General features: G+C 43.3%; 1 protein-coding gene and 1 long non-coding RNA gene across 3 annotated transcripts; one reads left to right on the plus strand and one right to left on the minus strand.

The window, feature by feature from the left end:
- Positions 1-76: 76 nt before the first annotated feature.
- dis3 (DIS3 exosome endoribonuclease and 3'-5' exoribonuclease) lies at positions 77-21,862 on the plus strand. The gene is made up of 21 exons (XM_036126527.1): positions 77-583; positions 686-843; positions 2,213-2,409; positions 2,530-2,603; positions 4,250-4,417; positions 4,574-4,738; positions 4,843-4,956; positions 12,833-12,970; positions 13,072-13,218; positions 13,306-13,422; positions 13,513-13,614; positions 13,948-14,012; positions 16,129-16,213; positions 16,319-16,446; positions 16,538-16,624; positions 16,722-16,878; positions 18,908-19,122; positions 19,199-19,367; positions 19,513-19,671; positions 19,756-19,878; positions 21,378-21,862. The coding sequence occupies exons 1-21, from the start codon at positions 365-367 to the stop codon at positions 21,444-21,446; spliced, it is 2,856 nt and encodes a 951-aa protein (XP_035982420.1). The 5' UTR covers positions 77-364; the 3' UTR covers positions 21,447-21,862.
- Positions 6,369-12,170, minus strand: LOC118557162. 2 transcript variants are annotated; one of them, XR_004927664.1, is made up of 4 exons: positions 12,069-12,170; positions 9,948-10,052; positions 6,595-6,674; positions 6,369-6,403 (listed from the first exon to the last, which is right to left on the minus strand). It is a non-coding gene; the product is annotated as an uncharacterized LOC118557162 (long non-coding RNA). The 2 variants fall into 2 exon arrangements; XR_004927663.1 differs by lacking the exon at positions 6,369-6,403 and having other exon boundaries at positions 6,421-6,674.
- Positions 21,863-21,898: the final 36 nt, after the last annotated feature.

The following is a 21,898-nucleotide window of genomic DNA, read 5'->3' on the forward strand; positions in this document are numbered from 1 at the left end:
GCGCTATGAAACACATTTATTCGTTATTCGGTTTATTTCTCTTCCTCGCTTTGGTTTGTTTTCATTGAGAAAATAAATGGCCAACCAAAACTACCCATGAGGTTCATTGTTCATTTTAGCTTATCTGAAAAGCTGTTAGATTTTTTTTAATACACATCATGCTTTTTAAATTTCTTCAAGACAAAGGTAAAATACGCAACATGGACAACATCTGAAGTAGAACTCCGCAGCTCCTTTAGACTCTTGGAGCGTTTTTGTCGTCCCACGGGGTTAGTTTACACATGGCTGGTGGGACTGCCTGGCATCTTCAGATGGTGTGAACAAATTATTACAATTTCGGCTTTGTGGGGCTTGTATCTTCGTTATGTTGAAGTCTAAAACCTTCGTGAAGAAGACCCGGTCGGGCGGAGTGCTGAAGGTCGTGCGTGAGCATTACCTGAGAGATGATATTTGGTGTGGAAGCGAAACCTGCGCTGAATGCAAACAGGACTCCACGGTGCTGCAGAGAGACGCGTGCATGGAGAGCAGTCTGTGTCCCTATCCTCACTACCTGGTTCCTGACACCAACGTGGTGCTGCACCAGGTAATAACCTAGTCAGCTATCTTTCCAGATTCCCAAATGCGTGATCGCACCCACGTTGCCTCTCATTTTGCTTTTGACGTTCTTTTTTTATTCGCACTTCAGATCGACGTGTTAGAAGACCCCGTGATTCGCAACGTCATAATCCTGCAGACCGTGCTCCAGGAGGTTCGCCATCGCAGCGCAACAGTTTATAAACGCCTGAAGGACATCGCGCACGAACCAGGAAGACACTTCTACACGTTCACCAACGAGCACCACAGGTACCGAGCAATACCCACACATGCGTTCGAATGACCTGGTCTGGCGTTCTGTTAACTGTGACGTCATCCAGAGAAGACGGCTCACCCGCTATTACCATCTAATGTAGAACAGATTACTGGATCAATGTGTGCTTCTGTGCTTTTTTGTCTCTCTTGTTGTGTCTCTGCTCTGTCTTCTGTAACCCCAGTCGGTCGAGGCAGATGACCGTTCATACTGAGCCCGGTTCTGCCGGAGGTTTTTCCTTCCCGCTAATGGGTGATTTTTCTTCCCACTGTCACTTCATGCTTGCTCGTTATGAGGGATTGCAGCAAAGCCATGGACAATGCAGACGACTCTCCCTGTAGCTCTACGCTTCTCCAGGAGTGAATGCTGCTTGTCAAGACTTTGATGCAATCAACTGGTTCCCTTGTATAGGACATTTTTGACCAATCTGTATAATCTGATCCAATCTGTATAATATGATTGAACTTGACTTTGTAAAGTGCCTTGAGATCACATGTTTCACGAAATGGCGCTATATAAATAAAATTGAATTGAATTGAATTGAATGCATGGCTGAGATGCTGGTGAAGATTCTCAGTCATCCAGGTCATGGTCATCCAAAAAAAAGTAAAAATCTTCCTGGAGAGGAAGCGAAACGTCTTCAAGTACGGAAAACAAGTCCAGTTGCTTTGTCTTTTACTTTTTCTTTTTTTTTTTTTTTTTTGGATGAGCATGGCTGAGATTTACTGCAAGTCTGTCCTTTGTAGTGTGATTGCAGCTGACGGCCAAGACGTCTGTATTTCTGATTAGTTTGGTAAACGTGGTGGACTTAGATGCTTTTCTTGGTTTGTAATTCCTTTTATTGAGATCTATAACGTTGGCAAGGCAGTTTTAACTCCTTACAGTTGACTTAAACAAAACAAGCAAACACAGAGCACCCTCACCATTTTCAAGCGTTAATAATGCTGGTTATTTTTCCTGCCGAAGTTAAAAAATAAATGCTTTTCCGTTTGGGTGGCAAGCCAGCAATCTGCTGCTTAAGACACAGATCTCTGCATGCCGACTGTAGTTTTAAAGAAAACTCTGGTCACTCCGTCACTGACTTGGAAAAGAGGTGTCACCCGTATGGCAGCGTGTTTTAGCAGTGCCTGAACTGACTTACGAGGAAAGTGGCGTGCCTTAGTAACGGTAATCAGCCCATGAGTTTTATATGTGACCCGCTTTAGTTGTCTCGTGTTGATCTCAGGGCGTTTCCGGGTTAAATAAAGGCTGAATAAATAAATACTAAATACCAAGGAGTGAGGAGCCTTCGTCACAGTGCGTCAGGGACTGCGGCGTTTCAGCTGAGAGGTTCTATTTAGTTGTGTTGACTCCTTGTTCTTCCAGGGAGACATTCATCGAACGCGAACCAGGGGAGAGCGCCAATGACCGTAATGACCGGGCGATCCGCGTGGCCGTCAAGTGGTACAGCCAGCACCTGAAAACACCCGGGTCGGACCCAGACGGTCTCAAAGTGGTCCTCCTCACCAACGATCAAGGCAACAAGCAGAAGGCTGAGGAGAACGGCCTGCTGGTGTATAAATGTAATGTGTTACTTTGCTTCTACCGTCCTCCTCGCTGCATTCATGAAGACAAAGCATGCTTGCATATGCCACCGGCTCAACAGTTTGTCATGACTCTTTTTTTTTTTTTCCACATTTTAGTTGAGGAATACATCAAGAGTCTAATAGCGAACCCTGAGCTGGTGGACCGCCTGGCTTTGTCCAACGATGATAAGGTAAACACAGTAAATGGAAACATTTTGCGTCAGTTCTATCTATTGACTTCAGCTCTTGATTACAGTCCAGCGTCATCAACTCATCAAGAAACTGCAGCACCTAAATGTCACCCCTCTCCTCATCCACTGGATGTATAACAATCCTAAGCAATAGACCAAAGACGGTATACAGACAACAATATGATCAGCCGTCATCCCCAACACTGGAGCCCCTCAGGGCTGCGTCCTCGGTCCCTTCCTGTATACACTCTATGGAAATGACCACCGTTTGCTCCTAATACACAGGGGATACAGGCATAGTAGGGCTGCTCACAGACAGCACTTCCATCACAGCCCACCACCTATCAGTCTAAGAGTTTGTTCTGTGGTGTTCTGGCAACCGTCTCCAACTCAACTTTGACGAAACTGGTGGTACACACATTAAAATCAGAACCTGGACTCAATCCCATCACTGTTCACGGTCAACCAGTTGAACAGGCCAGTTCTGTCCAGTATCTCTGGCTCACCATAGACAATAAGATGAACTTCAGGGAACGTGTCACCATCGTACAGAAACGGGAACAGAGGCGCAAACTAAGATCCCCGTCTGTTTCCCCACTGTCTCCTGCTGCTACTTTACAAAAGCCTCAACTCTTCTGTTCCCCACTTTTTCTTCTATATACTAACTGTCACCAGCAAGAACAAACACACCAAAATCTCACACATAGCACACCTTCCCACTCGGTGCTTGATTGATCCAAATCCCACAGCCACCCTACACCTCGCACGCAGCAAAGCAAGTAGCCCCGAACATCCTCCGAACCGGTTTTTCACTTTTCTCCCATCTAGCCACAGAGGAAGAACTACAGCCTGAACAAAGGTTCATTTCCAGAAACACTTTCGTCCCCTCAGCTATCATTGTACTAAACAAACTCCTGTAATAATCACACATCTCCTTGTGTTTCCCATGATGCATTGTTTCTTCTAAAGAGAGGGAGGGAAACAGAGGGAAGGTTGTGTTTGGGGTAAATGTGGGGAAGAATGCTGCTCGTGTTCACGTTTGTTGATGTTTGTGATGCTACACTTTTTGTGAGATGTTTAAGTAGTAGGGGTGGACAATAATTCAACATCAATATTTATCACATTATAACTTCATTCAATAACAGTGATATGACATTTCCAATATTTCAAAATACATTAGAGTCTATGATTACAGCATTTTGTCACTGAGTGATGTTCCAGGATTTATGTCATTATGTGTGTTTTGTTTTTTAAAGCAGATATTTCTAAAATATTATATTGTAGGAGTTTTATAAACATGGCAAAATAATTGTCCTAAAGCATCTGTTGTAGGCATTCTTAGTATTCTTTCTGAGCCTTTTATTTTGTTTATATCGATATCGGTATTATGTTGTGTTGACCGAAATTAAGAAATATATCGTGATATAAGTTTTGGCCATATTGTCCAAGCCTATGTTCAGATTATTTATACCTGCAGCTTGGAATATGTGATGACGTGTGGCGAAACAAATTATCCAAATGGGACGATAAGGGCCGTCTAAGTTAAAAATACAGCTCTGATCTAACTGCTTAGAGCAATACATTAGGTTTCTTACCAAAAGCATAGTTTTCATCCTTCCCCTGCTTTGCTTCCTGTTCTCCCTCAGCAAGAAATCACCAGCAGCAAAGTATTGTTTCCGGAGCATCTTCCCTTGTCCAAGATCCAGGCTGGAATCAAGAGTGGCTCGTTTCTCCAGGGCACCTTCAGGACCAGCAGGTACAACTACCTGGAGGCCACGGTTTTTGTCCAAGGAAAGGGAGAAGACAGCACAGAGGTGCGTGTAGACTCCTGTCTGAGAATCAGCGCTGGAGTCCTGTAAATTTGCTAAATGTGTTTCAGGACATCCATCTAAACAAACAGTTTAACCGACAGCCAGCGAAGGCGCTTTAAAGGCCAAAAGCTCCGTTTTGCTCTTTTTTCCCGTCTCCAGGTTCTTATCCAGGGCCTTCAGAACCTCAACAGAGCAGTGCACCACGACGTGGTTGCTGTGGAGCTGTTGCCAGATAATCAGTGGGTGGCGCCCTCTGCAGTCGTGCTGGAGGACGACGGCGCGGCGAAGGACGACGCCGTCGACGGGGACGAGGAGGAAAAAGTGGTGAATGGCGGCTTTAGCGAACGCTCTGCACAGAGCAACAAGCTGGTACTTCCCAGCAGCGTCCTTGTTGGCCAGCCCTCATGCTCCCGTCTCTGTCTGTCCAGCTGGAGCCATCGGCAACGCAGGCGGCCAGGCAGGCAACGGGAAAGGTGGTGGGAATCATCAAACGGAGCTGGAGGCCGTTCTGTGGCATGCTGAATGTCTCCGAGATCAAAGAGGTGGGTTTACCCCTCGTCCTGTCAATGTCTTAAAAATATAAAGCCTTTAAAAATACAGGGCTCCTACAGAGTTTGGAGAATACTGGAAAGCTCTGGATTTTGATTTAAACACTTTCCAGGTCTGGATAACAGGGAAGAAGTAAGGTGACTCTCTCTCTTTATCTGTTCGCTCCGTTTCTCCATTCCGTCCATTCAGTCTCTGGTATTTGTAGGTTTCGTTAAAATATGAATTCTAAGTGAAAGTTGCATTTATAGTTGGCTAAAAAGGAGCAATAACTCTGGAAATTTGATATGAAACGTGATTACAGACCACCTCCTCCTAAAGGTGGTCACTAAAGTCCCTTAAATGAAAGTTGCGCCATTTTGGGTCTAAACTTGCCACAGGCAGGCGCTTTAACACTGTTTTGTTATGCGCGTTTCACACCTTCTAATACCCTTCAGGCAGGTGTTCTGAATAAAACACAACTGAGTGTTGATGATCACCTACTAGGCATCCAGAAAAGCTGATATTACATTTTAATAAGACTTGAGAGAGACATTTTTAAGTGAACTGTATACTTCTCTTTTACTGTCTTGAAGTCCAGAATTGGTCCCATAGGACAAAAATCAGACACACATTATGCTACAGCACAATGAAATAAAGCAAGAAGTCCAGAAGAAAATTTCACATAAAAAATCGGACGGTCGGTGAAAATCAAACATGTTTGAAATTCAGTCGGCCGTCGTTAGGTTTTTGTGAGCGCATCCTGCTGTTCAAGCAGAGCTACGAGGGAGCGCCCTCCCCTCCTCTCCGTCCCCGCCAGCGGAGGGAGGGGAGCAGGCATCCCCAAAGCGACCTTCGCCCGGCCCGGGACCCGCGGGGCCCGGACGTCGGCTCGCGGGGCGGGGGGAGCGCAAGCGCTCCGGTCCGCGCGACGCGCTGGCCGCCTGTTTCGGCACGCCTCCGCTCGCGGGGCGGGCCGGGCGACCTGCCGTGCCGCGCGGCCGCCGGTGCGGTGCGTGAGCTGGGCTCGACCCCCTGCTCTGGGTCCCTGTCACCCACCGTCGCTCGCCTGCCTCTGCCACCACAGCGAGCGGTCCCAGAGGGGGCACGCAGTCCGGTCGCGTCCGAGCGTCGCGCCGCACAGATCGTGAGCGGTGAACTTTTTAAACCCCGCAGTTCCGTCGCACAGTTTGAGATGTATATTAGTACCACCACTGAAAAACTCGTACAGTGTATGCCCGGCTTTAGCGGTTGGGGACTGGCGGGGAGAGACAAGCTTTGCGCGGTTTTTTTTTGTTTTTGTTTTTAATATTGGCGAGGCGGCCGCCAAACTTAGCGCTGCGGGAAACCCTGACTTCAGAAAAAAAAAGCCCACATACCTCACACAAGCGAGAGTTTGTTGTAGGTCTCCAAGTTTTGTTCGTCTCTTGCAGGGACGTGCAGAGACCGTTGGAGGGGCGGGTGCTCAAAGTTAAAAGAGGGCACATGGGGCACGGATTTAAAACATTATACAGAAACATACCTTGCTGTACAACTGGTTGAAATGTACCAACCCATACTATAAATAATGGAACGTAGAATCAAAATACACCCTATCACACATACTCACATATATGTTTGAGGTCAGTGCAAAGCGAAATGAGTCTGTGTTTTACCTCATGGAACAGCTTCTGTTGAGGGGGTTGGTGCTTCTGTGTTGCTGGAGTTGGGCTGTATTAATCTGATAGTGCAGACACTAAAAAGAGCATGGGAGAGATAGCAGCTGATTAAACAAGTGGTGTGTGTTCATGCAAGATGCAAAGATAACTAACATTTAAAATGGCTCACTCTGACTGACCTGCCACACTGCTGAATTGCTAGAGTCTGTTGCCAAGGCTGACTGCTTAAAAACCAGTTGCTCATTCAAAGCCACAAACACAAACAATACTTCAAGTTTAAAGGTTTCAACCTGTATTTATTAACAAACATATATTCACATTGTATAAGTAACTGTAACTGAAAGGGTAACATTATTCGTGGGAGAAAGACAATAGAGAGAAGGTGGCTCTGTCTTTCTGTCAGTTTCTGTCAGGGTCTGTGCCTTAGTTTTGTTTTTTTGTTTTTTTACACATCACAGTGGCATTTTTATTTTTTGCAGTTATAACAGCAACCTCCTGTTGCCCATGCTCTTAAAAATGTCAATGACTTCACTGAGGTTGACTGGAATATCCTTTTCAATTGCCAGTAAAAGAAGCTCTGACAACCTTTCTTCTGTGCAAAGGGTGCGAAGTTTTGTTTTCACCAGTTTGAGTTTTGAGAAAGAGCGTTCAACAGTAGCTGTAGAAACTGGAAGAGTGCCATAAGTCTTCAGCAGCTCAGTCAAGTTGGGGAAAACCAGATGTGCATTGGTTTCTTTGACCACTGAAAGAATAGATGTCACACTGATGGGTGAGGGGCATGAGTATGAACTATGGAAGACCTTTAGTTCTGTCTGCAATTTGTCTTCTTCATCAATGTTGTAGAACTTGCAGAGCCTATTCAAAGCTTGCAGTGCCTCTGTTGGAATTTGGGCTGTTTTCCAGTTCTCTGGGACTATCAGGCAGTGGAGGGCATTCAGGATTTCCCATGTGGAGTTATCTTCAGCTTTAAAGCGTCTCTGAAGCTCTTGTGTCATTGTGTCCACAAAAACGTAATACACCTTAACACGATAGTAGTCCTGCAAAGTGGGGAATGTGTGGTCAGCAGTTGCTGTTGTGGCAGTGACCTTGAACTTTGCTGGCATTTTCCTCCTCCGAGCTTGACCAGGAATCTCAGTTGGGGGGTCAAGGCCCACTGATGCAGCCTTCTCTGTAGCCTGTTTAAACATCTTCTCAAACTCCTCCTCTGTTCTGCTGTAGGCCAGCCTCTGAAAAACTCCATCTACAACTTTGTATGCTGTCGCTAGGTCTATGTCTTTCTGCTGCAAAGCATCAGAGGCCATCGCAGTCACCTGGAAGATTGGGCAGGTGATCTCCAGACACAGGAAAAATTCAAAGTTGATGCTCCTGAGAAGAATCAATGCATCACCTGCCGAAGAGTCTGGTGGGTCTTGCTGTGTCATTTCCTCAAGAAACTGCATGACAGCTGGGAGGACCTTCCTCAGAGTCTGAAGGGCAGTTTCTCTGCAGGCCCACCGTGTGTCTGAGAGCTTCTGCAGCTCCAGTGGACGCCGATCAGGGTACATGGTCTTCTGCATTTTAATAAATGCAGAGTGTCGTTTGGATGAGTTGGCCACAAAACTATAAAGTTTTTCAACTAAGTTGAAAAAGCTGACAAAACAGATGGTAGACTTTGCACTTTCAACTAACACCAAATTAAGACAGTGAGCCTGACAGTGTACATACAAGGCCTTTGGATTTCTTTTTAGAATTCTTGCCTGAAGTCCCTTAAAGCATCCGCTCATATTTGCAGCCCCATCATAGCCTTGACCCCGGATGTTTTCCAACTTCAGGCCATTTTCTTCCAGTAGAGCTATAACTATCTTTTCAAGAGCATCTCCACTTGTGGTATGAATGTTACACACCTGAAGAAAGCGCTCCTTGATTTGCATGTTATGCACATACCTAATCACAAAAGAAACTTGTTCAGTGCGTGCAGCATCCGTGGTTTCATCCATGAGAATTGAAAAGGTTTTGCTCTCTTGGATTTCTTTTTTGATTACTTGTTTGACTGATATGGCCAAAGCTTTGATCATATCATTCTGACTTCTGTTGGAGAGAAGTGAGACAAGAGGTCTTCTACCAGGTCCCTGCTTCTCTTTTATTGCTTCCAGGTGTAATTTAATTACACTATCATACCTGCTAAACAGCTCCACCAACTCGAGGAAATTACCTCGATTTTGGCTGGACAGGGTCTCATCGTCTCCTCTAAAAGGCATACCCTGTCTTGCCAGGTAAAGAGTGGTTGCCAGTAATTGGGACACGATTTCTCTATTTTTTTCTCTTTCCCTGTCTTTAGCAGCTTGTGATGCGCGGTCACCCATTTCAAAAGCTGCCTCCAGTGATTTCTTTTTTAAGTTGTTCCACCTCACCATACCACACGTGTGATTCTGAGGCACAGTGTTCTTTAATTCTCTCTAGAGCCTTTCTCCACCGATTAAATCCTTCTGATTTCCATGTTTTGCGCCCTTTGTATTTATCCTCACACAAAAAAAGACGGCAGCTGAAACAGAACATGGCATCAAGACTTGGTGAGTACTCCAGCCATGTGTTGTTCTCATACCATTTCTTTTGAAATGATCGCCCCTCTTCATTTTTTGGAAAGGATGAGAGCGCTGGTTGACACGGTCCAATACTGTTGCAAAACTGAATGAAGGCCTCATCACATTTAATATTTAATTGTAGGACATGGGCAGGATCATTTGGGTGAGTAAGTTCAAGTAGGTGTGAGAATGTTTGCCTATCTCTGGTTTCAATCTCCTCCTGGTTTGATGCTCCTTCTACCTCCACATTTTGTGTAATCTGTAAATCAAGCTTTCCCTCTCTCACCCCAACCTCTGTCTCCTGGTTTGCTGCTTCCTCTACTTTAACATCCTGTGTGGGCTCCTTAACCCCTGAGACCATTCCTCCAGTCTCTGGCTCCTCCTGACTTTCTGTTCCTAGCAAACTCTCATTTCTCTGAGGCACAGTGTCTTCCCCTGTCTTTCCTTCCATCTCCTCCTCTTTCTCTCCTTTCATCTCCTGCTCTTTCTCTCCTTCCATCTCCTCATCTTTCTCTCCTTCCATCTCCTCCTCTTTCTCTCCTTCCATCTCCTCATCTGACCTATGATGACTTACTCCCTGTCCATCTGGAAATCAGGCAGAATTTGCTCTTGGATTAATCTAATTAACACCATACACCTAATTATTAATCGATAAATGTATCAATCAATCAATAATTAACACACTATACATATTATAATGTAACAGAACAACATTGAAATTTTGTTTGTTACTGTTGTTTTCTCTAACTGAATATGGCTATAAATAACTGGTGCATGTGTTGCTCTTACCTTTTGTGCTCTTTGTCATCCAGCTGGTGAGTGATCCACTGCCTTTTGCAGCCTCACACAGCTCCTTTTGTTTTTGTTTTAACCTCCTCTCCTTACGAGGCATCTCTGCAAAATGAAATAAGATACTTAAACTACAATCTGATCCACATAAAACACACATACAAACAAAAATTGACATTGCATACCTTTTTAAAAAAAATTGTACTGCATAGCCACAAGTTTAACCCATTAATATTTTGCCCTTTATTATTCCTAATGCTATAAAATAAAAAATTATTAAATGATATAGAAATAACTTTTTAAATGTTTTTTTGCTTTTATTTAGTTTGACTATTAAGTTTGTGCATGACAGCAAGGGTCCAAAAGTTATACAATTTGTCTGTATGCATATTAGCCTATATGGGCATATTTAATTTTTTTGTGTAAATAAGGAGAGGTTTAGAAATTCAAAACTCAAATTATTTTTGTTGTGCAATGGTCCAAAATGATGTGAATATGCATACTGCACAGTTTTAGTGAAATAAAACAGGAAAAAAACACACCTGTTTGAGAGTAAGATACATATCTCTCTGCACTTTCACATAGCAGGTGAAACAGACAGTAACAACAACAGAAACCTGACGTACTTCCTCCTCATAGCACGCTGTGCGTGTGTGGTGGTCAATAGGGCTTGGTCGTCATGACGTATTACTTTGTGTGGCCGCCATATTGAAAGCCTCCGCGGCTCCGCCCCCGCTACTCAGACTACTGCCTATGACTACCGCATACTGTACTCCCTCTCTCAGCCGTGTTTTAATTTGATTAATTTTACCGTAACTTCATTTCAACCATGGTAAACCGTTGCTGTGTTGTGGGCTGTAACAGCGCAACACATGATCGCCATGGGAAAAACATAGAAAATGGGTTAACTTTCCACCGCTTTCCTACCTGGAGGCGCAACCACGGGAGAGACAGCAAGCACAATGGAGTTGTCGGCTCGCTTGGATCGCGGCTTTAAGACTACCGATCATAACTTTCCACAGTATCCCGATGTCAATGAGAGTGTGTTCCCTGCATTTTCATTCTGGTAAGTTAAAGATGCACGGTTTTATTTAATAGCCTACATTGTTTCTTTCCTTCAGCCGCGACACCACATACATGCACATAAATAATAAAACGGCAGCGGGAAAAGGCTCAAATACGTGAGAAACCCGGAGGGTTTAGGGAGGGTTGTCAGTTAATGTTACTAACTAAACCTTTGAAACACATAGCAGCTAGTTAAAAGTACATTACATGCGTGAGTGATTGTTAGCACTAACGGTTAGCAGGTGCCAGAGCCCGTCTGAGCACAGCTTACCTTTGAACGAGTTACTGTGTTCCCACTGTTTGCTGGCTTTATGATCTGCAGCTCCTGAACTCATCCATTCGTGAACTGCACATGAGACTCCAAGGATTTGTAGCTTTGGAACTGTTCTGAAGTTTAGGTGCTCACACCACAAAAAAGGCAGCCGAAGACGTCCGATATGCAAAACAGTGGCAACAAGTGGTCGTCGGCGCTCCATAATAATGCTGATTTTATCAACATACCGGTCCCTGGCTTCTCTATTTAATGTGTCCCGGTAAATTTCAGATCCTTTTCGGGATTTTAACATATTTTTTCTATCTATTCTTTCTCAACTCTACTTCTACGTCTCTTCGTTCAACAACGTTATGTCAGAGGTATTTTAACGTTGCGTTGCCTTCAATATGGCCGCCACGTCCCACAATGCAACGCGGATCCCGAGCCTTATTAGCTAGCGGCAGGGATGCAACTACCTACCTACATTCTGGGGCAATGAAAGTATTATCAAAGTATTTAAAAATGACTGGCGGGAATTAATCGGTGACATAATCATATTGTGCATAAAAAGAAGTTAAATACAGAAAATCATTTTACTATGATCGTTTCTGCGCCTCCTCCAGTACCGGTGCCCTATAGTGCATACCCACTTTTTGCGCCGCTGGCTAGGGATATAACTTGTGAGAGGTGTGTGCAAATTTGCACAGCACAGAGGATGCTCATTGCTTACTTTACTCGGTCAGTCTACTCATCTTGCAACAATAAACCTTGCACAAACTAACACCACTGCAGCACCTACTTACCTGACCAGTTGTTTACTTTTTCTGGAATCGGGAGTCGCAGTGGTTATCCGCAGCAGCAGGGCACGTCACGGCAGTAAGGTTAGCTTGAGGGCACGTTGTGTGAAGCTGACGCAGCCGGTCACATGATCCAATATATCATGTGACAGGCCACGGTTACCATGGAACAGTAGATCTAAATTATTATTGTTTTGGACATGCACAAACACATAAATACACACACACACACACACGCAAAAAAAAAAAAAAAAAAAAAATAATTAAAAATAATAATGAACCCTACAAAAGGGCACTTTGAGAATCAGGGACGAAGGGGCAGGTGCTCAAGCACCCTCCGCCCCCCCCCTCTGCACGTCCCTGGTCTCTTGGTCCAAGCGACTGACTCGTTGATCCACAATAAACGCCGCTCTTCATCGCTTGGAAAACGGAACATCCGCGTCCCTTTATCAGTGCTGTTGCTGCATCCGTGGGCACAACACCCTGGCATGGTGGCTTATTTTCGAAATAAAGAAATACTCGAAATAATCAGAAAAAATAAGATAAAAATAAAAGAAATCGGTCGCTTGCAGTGTTGTATACGCGCTGAGCTTAGCTGAGCCTAGACCCAAAATGGCCGCATGAGATCACGTGACCCGAAAAAAATGGAACGCCCATGACGCAACTTTCATTTAAGGGACTTTAGTGGTCACCTTTCCCTGAGCAACCCTCTGGCTCGGTCATGTGTCTGACCATCGGCTCACAGCCCCATATTTTGTTTTTTTTTCCAGTCCACCCGCCATCTTTTCACCCCGGCAGACCGCCGCATCCCTCGCATCCGCATCGAGACGCGACAAGCCTCCACTCTTGCAGGTCAAAGGATCATGGTGGCCATTGATGGCTGGCCCAAGCACTCCAGATATCCAAATGTAAGTCCCTTCAGCTGAAAAACAAACGCGATTGATCCCGTTTCTGTGGCGCAGCCTGACGACGGTCTTTGCCTCTCTCCTGTTAAATGCGTGTCTTTTAGGGTCATTTTGTGAGGAGTCTAGGAGTCGCTGGGGAGAAGGACACCGAGCAGGAGGTCCTGCTTCTGGAGCACGATGTTCCACATCAGGACTTCTCTCAGGCCGTGCTCAGCTTCCTTCCCAAAATGCCGTGGGTCATCACACCAGAGGTGGCCTCTCTCTCCTGTAGTACACACTAAGTTTGATTGGTGATTTATAAATAGGTGTGTTTTTACATGCATGCACGTGTGTTTTAGGACCTGGCAAAGAGGCAGGACCTGAGGCACCTGACAGTGTGTAGTGTGGATCCTCCAGGATGCACAGATATAGACGATGCTCTGCACTGCAGAGAGCTGGAGAATGGAAACCTGGAGGTGCTCGTCGTCCACGCTTCAGTAACAGCACCGAGCTGTTTGTCTCATCGCTTGGTGTCAGTTTATCACCCGGCCATTTGTTTCCTGTAGGTTGGAGTTCACATCGCCGACGTCAGTCACTTCATCAGACCTGGCAACGCTCTGGACAAAGAGGCTGCTAACCGTGGCACCACTGTGTATTTATGTGGCAAAGTAAGAAAATCGAAGCTTTTTAACTCCTAAACTGTATAAGATGGACTTGGTTGTGTTTGTATCGGGGAGAACAAAGCCAAACGTAACCAAAGATGATATTCCAGGATTCACCAGGAAGCTTTTTATCCACAAACAGGTCTGATTCCTTAGCAGGATGTGCAGAGCAGATTATAAGTTGTACAACATCTTAAACAGTTTAATATCACGTAACTTTTCTTTTTCATTACGGAGAATTTTCCAAAATGAAGTTGTTGCCTGAAAAAAACCAATGACTTTGTCTGTGAAGCAAGGCGGTGAAGAGTGTCTGATGTGGCTCCATGTTGTTCCCCACAGAGGATAGACATGGTTCCTGAGCTGCTCAGCTCCAACCTTTGTTCTCTAAGGTCCAACGTGGAGAGGTGAGAAGCAAACATGCACACACTCACTGCACTCTGCTAAGTTATTGGCACCTCTGGTAAATATGTGTGAAACTCTTTATTAGTTCACGCTTTATCGTATTGGGATGATTTCACACTGAAAGATTTTGAAAAATGTTTACTGCATCCACTTAATGGAGAAAAATTCTCTATTTATATAAGATTATGTGTACAGAACCTGTTGGCAACCCTGCTGACTTTTGCCAGTAGATTGAGGCATCGCTGACCATTTTTTTCCCACAATCCCTCCAGATCGTCCAGAATCTTGGGTCCTTTCTTATGCTCTCGTCTCTTCAGCTCACCCCGGTTGTTTCAGTGTTTCCTATTCATAGACTCTACTTGGGCACAGCCAGAGTGTAAAGCTGGTGTTTCAGAGCTAAGTTTTCCCCATATTGGATGACAGACAGAATCGCATAGTTTACAGTAAACAGTTAAACTCCAAATCTACCAAACGAACAGAACTGAGGGGCGCTCAGCGCACAAACCCGCTGTCAAATGGAAATATAAGCGCCAGCGAAGAGCTGATCACTTTTTTTGAAGTGCTCCTACCTAAAGGCTCCGTCTCTCATACTTACAGACACGGGTCCAGGCAGGAAAAGCTCCTTTTTTTTACGACCGCGGTCATCCAGAAATCTCCTGGGCAGGAAGAAGTCTTCCCATATCCAACTGCTTTAATGTGACTCAGAGCAGATGCGGTGAACCGCTCCAAGCAGGCGAGGACGTGCGGCATGGCGGCCTCTCTTTGCCACACATTGACAGGTGTGGTGGATGCCTGCAGGAGAAACGGCTTCCAGCCACAAAAATTGAGGCGATCGGTGCGCCCGGCTATGAAGGATAAAACATCCGCAGATACCCCCAGCCCTCTGAGTACATGGCTAGCATGTCGCTATTCGTGCTGTTTTGATTGGCTGAATTGGTTGATTGAAAAATTGAGATAGGAATAACAGAAAATAAAGGTGTGGCGACTGAGACGGCCTTGGAAAAGGTTGATTTTTTTTTGTTATTATTATTATTTATTTTTTTTTCTGTTGGTGGAGAACCATTTCCCTGTTGATCTGGCTATGTTTTTGAGCATTACCCTGCTGGGAAGACCCGGTGAGAACTGGTTTTCCCTTTTGTGGCACACTCTTTTTTTCCCGAGGCCCACAGCATCATAGACCCTCCGCCATACAGAACAGTTTACGTGAGCTGCTTGTCCACTTACATCCTTTATCTTACGCCAAACTCCTGGAGAGTGTTTGTTGCTGAAAGGATCAACCTTAGTCTCAACTTACCAAAGCCCACCGTTCCCTCGAAAGTCCTCGCAGAGTTTGGTGAGCTCCACATGTTTTTGTTTGTGATGGTGAGAAGGAAAAGCCCCCCCCGCCCCCCGACCTTCGTTTACCGTCCTGCCAACTGGTCGTGGCGGTAAGACGAGCTGTAGCCCCGTTGTTGCTACAGTTTCTTTGTAAGGTTTTTATTTATTAGTCTGTGCGTAGATGTGGGCAAGCTGAGCTGCGCAGGTATTTTTTGTTGCCTTTTTCTGACCTACGAGGATCAACACATGTTCTCTATTGTTTCCCATTTTGAAGAGTGGCTATGAAGAACGGGGGGGGGGGGGAAATTAACCCAGGAAAAGAAAACAATTATCTATCAACAGTTCTTGAAAACTCTGATCAAAATATATATTTAAAAATGTGTGGGTCACATTTATTTCATAAGGATTGTTAGGGCTGTTAATATTTGTGGCCGCTGTAATCTTCTTCAGAAATATTATTTTAAATCATTTTTATTCGCAGCTGAATAAATTTTCTCAAAAATAAAGCAGGATTTTTTTTTTTCAAAAATACAAATGCATTGCAGCTTGCATTTATTTGAAGGCTTTTTACGCATCTTTAAATGCGTAAAATGTGGTGTTTTATAGGCATGAAGGGTGCCGCAATCAGCAGTCAACTCGACAACCCAGACGGATCAGTCCGGCGTTCCTTATTATAAACAAACATCCAAAAACACACCTGAAAGTTGTTAAAATCAGATTTAAAAAAATAAACTACCCCCATCCACGGCAACATGATGGAGGAATCGTCCGAAATTCTGTTGTTTTTTTCTCTCTCTCCAGGTTTGCTTTTTCGTGTATTTGGGAAATGAATCAGAAAGCAGAAATTTTGAAGACGCGATTCACGAAAAGTGTCATCAACTCCAAGGTAAAATGTTTGCGAGAAATGGCCTGTGTTGAATCCGTTTGTACGGCATTTGGGTCTTAATTTCAGCAATCAGGCCGACGACTCAGTTTCCCTCTTTGCTGTCAGGCGTCTCTCACTTACGCCGAGGCCCAGATGAGGATAGATGACACCAACAAGAACGACGACATCACGCAAAGCTTGAGGGGCCTCAACAAACTTGCCAAGATCCTCAAGAGGAAGAGGATAGCAAACGGGTAGGGAAGCAGGGATCGGTGAATAACAGAACGACTAGGGATGATACATTTGAGGGAAGGGTCATAACCGTGTCCCAATTTCTGTCTGCAGGGCACTGACCCTGTCTTCTGTAGAGGTTCGGTTCCACATGGACAGTGAAACCCACGATCCAATTGATCTGCAGACTAAAGAACTCATGTGAGCCACTTTCAAGCCCTTCGCTTTGCAAACTGAGATCCTTTTATTTCTGGTTACCAGTATGTTAATGCCTTGGTGACTGCTTCTTATCCATCAGGGAGACGAACTCCATGGTAGAGGAGTTTATGTTGCTCGCCAATATTTCCGTTGCTCAGAAGATTTACGATGAATTTCCAGAGTGCGCTCTGCTGAGGAAACATCCGGCCCCGCCTCCTTCTAATTACGACATCCTGATCAAGGCTGCAAAATCCAAGGTTGCTTCACACGATCATGCTTTTTGTCTTGTGTTTCCATGACTCACTTTCTCAAATATTAGGTGTTCATTACTTTTTGCACGTTTCTCTTGGCTATAAACGTCCATTGTAAGAAACATTTCTTTCATAGCAGTGGGGGTGGAACTATATTTAAACCCGGATGTATCATTTTGACACCCTGTGGATAAGAAACAGGGCAATTAATCGGATTCATGATTAATCGATTATTGAAATAATCATCAACTAACTTTGTGATCAGATCATTGTAAACTGCAGTATACAGACTCTGAAACACCATTTGCTGCACAAACAGCCACTCAGAGCAGTAATTAAGCCAAAACTGTACACAAATGTAGTATATGGTATGTATTTTGGATTTAAGGAAAAACCTCTGCCTGTAAATATGCTCAATTCAGAACTTGTGGCATAGTTTTAGCTTCACCTGGTTCAAATTCTTTAAAAAGAATCTCCTATAAGGCCCCTTTTGATATCCTTTTAATCCGTTTTTCAAAACAAGTATGTATGTGTGTGTGTGTGTGTGTGTGTGTGTGTGTGTGTGTGTGTGTGTGTGTGTGTGTGTGTGTGTGTGTGTGTGTGTGTGTGTGTGTGTGTGTGTATATATATATATATATACTTTAAAAAAATAGATAGATAGATAGCCATGCTATGTGCATAAATAGAATTTTGTGACATTTTAAAATGTGCAATGACTTTTTTTTTTCAAATTGGTTGTTTATTGAAGTATGTTAATGTTATTTATGTTAATTTACTAAGAGTCTTTTTTTTGATTAATTGAAAAAATAATTGATTGATTGAACGATATCTAAAATGATCTATAGCTGCAACCTAATTAGAAACATCCAAAATAGTTCAGACTCATCCAAGTGGATTTTCATGTACGTTGCAACATCATCACGAAAGAATAGTTCGTTAATTAGGATATATAACACAATGGTGCTCTGTTTTGGTTTTGGGCCTCTAAAATCCCAGTTAGAAAGCCTTTTGTGAATTTATGACAGTTAAATTAGCTTTTTTTTTTTTTACTTTTCTGTCAAACGTTCATGTGACAAAGCTGTGTCTGCTCTGTTTAGGACTGTGATGATTGCCCGTCTTTTGCTTTGCCCCAGTGTGCCACACACAAAATAGGTGTCATAATTGTGCCTTGAAGAAGAACAAGGCATTATGCAAGATGAGCTCAATAAAGCTCCTTATTCAACAACCATAATACGTCAAACACTAATTTAGAAAATAATTGTATTTTTTAAACAAACAAGATAGGACTCAAGAGTTTTACTCAGGATGTCTTCTGCCTTAAGCAGTTCCATTCAGACATCTACATACTTGATGACAATGAATGTCATGTCAATTTATAAGTATTTTTTTATTCGATGAATTAGTTTGTTTTAAAGTAGACAAAAAAATGGCACAGATTTATTAAAATCAAGAGTTAGATCTACAGGTTAGGATTTCTTGTGTTTTCTCTAATCCACACAGTGTACATAATTATATAGGCTCAAATACATGCACATATCCTGCTAATATTTAGTGAAATGTCCCTAACAAGTTGCATTCACTCACACGCTTTTAGCCACTAACAAGCTTCTGTCCTAGTTCTGGGATATTTAACTTCATTGGTAGAATTAATTGAAACGGGTTGGTTTATTCGCGGCTTTGAAGCCAGTTTTGACGCCTATTCCACATTCTTTCAGCGAGGTTTAGATCACATATTAGCAAAAGCTACTCAGGAAGCTAAAAGTTAGCTGGTTTTGTCGATTCAAAAGTTGGTTTTGTTGAGCTGCTGCAGCACCAAGTTGTGTGTTTTCAACCACTGGACGGTGATTTAATGTGAGGGTAAATAATTTCAGGTAGTCTTTCTTACTGCAACCACTTTTATGCAATACATATGCAGCCTCCTACGAAAGAATTGTTCAAATATGAAAACCCAAAAATGACTGGAAGATTCATTGTAATGACGAGCGCTGGTAAACTTTGTGAAGCTGATTCCATTTCCGTGTCCCTGTTTGATCAGGACGTGACCATCCACACGGATTCAGCCAAGGCGCTGGCCGATTCCCTGGACGGGGCCAAAGTGGACGGCTTCCAGTACTTTAACACGCTCCTGCGCATATTAGCCACCCGCTGCATGATGCAGGCCGTCTATTTCTGTTCCGGCATGGACAGCGACTTCCACCATTACGGTCTCGCCTCTCCCATCTACACGCACTTCACCTCTCCTATTAGGAGGTAGGAAAATTCAGTCCTTTTGGCAGAAACGCGCCTTTTTTCTTCCGGTTTCTTTAATTGTCGGGCCTCCCTGCAGGTACGCTGACATCATAGTGCACCGGCTGCTGGCCGTGGCCATAGGAGCAGACAGCACCTACGCCGATTTGATGGACAAACACAAACAGTCGGCCCTCTGCAACAACCTCAACTACAGGCACAAAATGTCTCAGTACGCACAGAGGGCGTCTGTGGCCTTCCACACACAGGTAGACGTATAAAGGCCTTGCTCTCTAGATTTTTAGGCAATTTAACATGATCAGAGTTTATGTCTGGTATTGGATTTGTATGTTTGCATTGGATCAGAAACTGAGAGGATCACTACATTAACCCCTTCCAAACCTCGTCTCTCAGTTGTTCTTCAAAGCCCGGGGAATACTCAACGAGGAGGGATTCGTTCTGTTCGTGAGGAAGAACGCCATCATCGTCCTGATCCCCAAGTTCGGTCTGGAGGGCACCGTCTTCTTTACCTCCAAAAACAAAGTTTCTCCTAACCTCGTTTTCGACGAAGAGGTAGGGATCCGCCTCGCTTGCCCTTCAGCCATTTATTCGTTCCCAGATACACGTTTGAGACCTTTGCTGCGTCTACGTGTCCAGGGTCCCACTCTGAGGGTGGAGCAGCACACGTTCCACATCTTTGACCGGGTGAAGGTCACCATCAGCCTGGACGACTCCAACATTCAGCACCAGAAGATCCGCATGGCTCTGATAAAACCCGTGGTAAGGAAAGCTTAGTCCAAAGTAGTTCATCTTCTATTCAGTGAGAATGCTATACAGCATGTTTTCCTGTTTTTCTTTATTATTATTCCGTCGCCGTCTAACTACTCCCACATACTTCAACCGATTTTAACAATTTTGGTATCAAAATGTTCGGCTCGTTCACGGCATGACTACTATATCTCATGGTTATGTTAACTTTTACACTTTTTAAAATATTTCACTTTTTGTGCGAATTTTTGTTGGCTGTTCCCATTGAAATCAATGCAAATTGATACAAATTCCTTCAAATTTTTCCAATTCTTCTAATTGTTCTAATTCTTAAATTTTTTTAAATTTCTTGAAATTCTTGAGATTTTTCTATTTTTTCTTCAAATTCTTCAAAATTTCCACATTGCTTCACATTTTTTCACATTCTTCAAATTCCTTCAAATTTTTGAAATTCTTTAAATTCCTTCAAATTCCTTCAAATTTTTCAAATTCTTCTTTCTTCTAAATCTTAAATTTTTTTCAAATTCTTCAATTTTGTCAAATTCTTCAAATCTGATTTCAATGTTTTTCAGCTACTCTTTCTCTTCTGCAGGAATCTTCTGCATCTTCTGCTCAAATCATTCTGCAGATTAGCATTCTCACTCGCTGTTACGCAGGAATAGTTATTTTTAATATTTTTGGACATTTGCGTATAAAGCATTAAATTGGACCCAGACTGAATAGCCATCAAGTCTTTTCATCTGTAGATCTCACAAATATTAAAATGGCACAATCCTCCAACTGGCGTCTGATTTTCAGAGCATGTATAAAGCACAGTTGTAGATTTTTTTCTAGCTTTTTTTGATAACAATTTCAATACGTCGCAGTTTTAGTGCTTTTATTTTTGAGTTCCAGTTTGGGAACCACAGGTCCAGTTGAGCGTTAATTTAAAGCTGACTTGTAAATTCCCCGTTTTGCATTTCTGAATGAGTTCAGCCAGTGAGCAAACAAGCGAAAATATAGACAGGTGAATTGTTACAATGGTCAATCATAGGATAAAGAATGTAAATATAAGGTGAGATAATAAATCACTGCATTGAGATTTTTGTCCTTTAGAAAATTGGGGGGTGGGGGTATTTTCCAGGCCTGGAAAATAAAATATTTCATACTTTTAGATCAGCCTAGGAACTCTGGTACTTCAAGATGCTGAAACCTATAAAGTCGCTCTTCAGTAATGTTTACCAACCGCAGCTCATCAGCTCGATTTTTGTGCTTCTTGTGATGTCATCAACCCAAAAACTCATGAAGCAGAATCATCAGGGTGTTTATTTTCTCTCAGGATGCTTTTTAAAACATGATTTATGAAACCCTGCGTACCTCACAACCCAGCTCTCCTTTTTTTTCCGTCAGCATACATTCATTACTGAGAAGTTCTCCACTAAGTGGTACTTTAACGTGGTTTGTGTAAAGCCGGGTAGGACTAGATTTGCATTTTCTCAAGCTTTCCCCATTTGTTTTTCCCCTTTCTGCAGATTCCTGGTGTTAGTGTTCCTGCACCTGAGGCAGAGCCACCAGCCAAGAAACAAAAACTGGATCGCTGAAAAGAGCGCAGCGATTCACCCAGAAGAATCCTGGCTTTACTTTTGTACTTATTGAAAGTTGTTTAGAGAGATTATATCGGTTGTCATTGTAAGTTTGATACAGTAAAGGGACACTGGTCCATTTTTACTTTTGCCCTTGAAGCCGTTCTTTTTATGATTTTCAATACTTGCGGTTTCAAATAAAGCTGCCCGTGACAAGGGCAGCCGTTTACATAAAAAAGGAATGCATTGGTATTTCCAAAGTAGTATTGCTACAGTGTTTTTAATCTTGATTTTTGCTGAACACGTCAAACATTTTGTTCTGCAAACAAACAGAAAAACTCAAGATCTTAAGGCAAAGATGAAGAACGCAAGGTATTTTAATGTGAAATACCCTCCCGTGACGGGCTTCAAAATAAAAGACTTTCGACTCCTAACTGGTGGCATCATTTGTTGAACGTTCTGCATATTTA

The sequence above is a fragment of the Fundulus heteroclitus genome, chromosome 22, assembly GCF_011125445.2.
Source record: "Fundulus heteroclitus isolate FHET01 chromosome 22, MU-UCD_Fhet_4.1, whole genome shotgun sequence".
Taxonomy (NCBI): Eukaryota; Metazoa; Chordata; class Actinopteri; order Cyprinodontiformes; family Fundulidae; genus Fundulus; species Fundulus heteroclitus.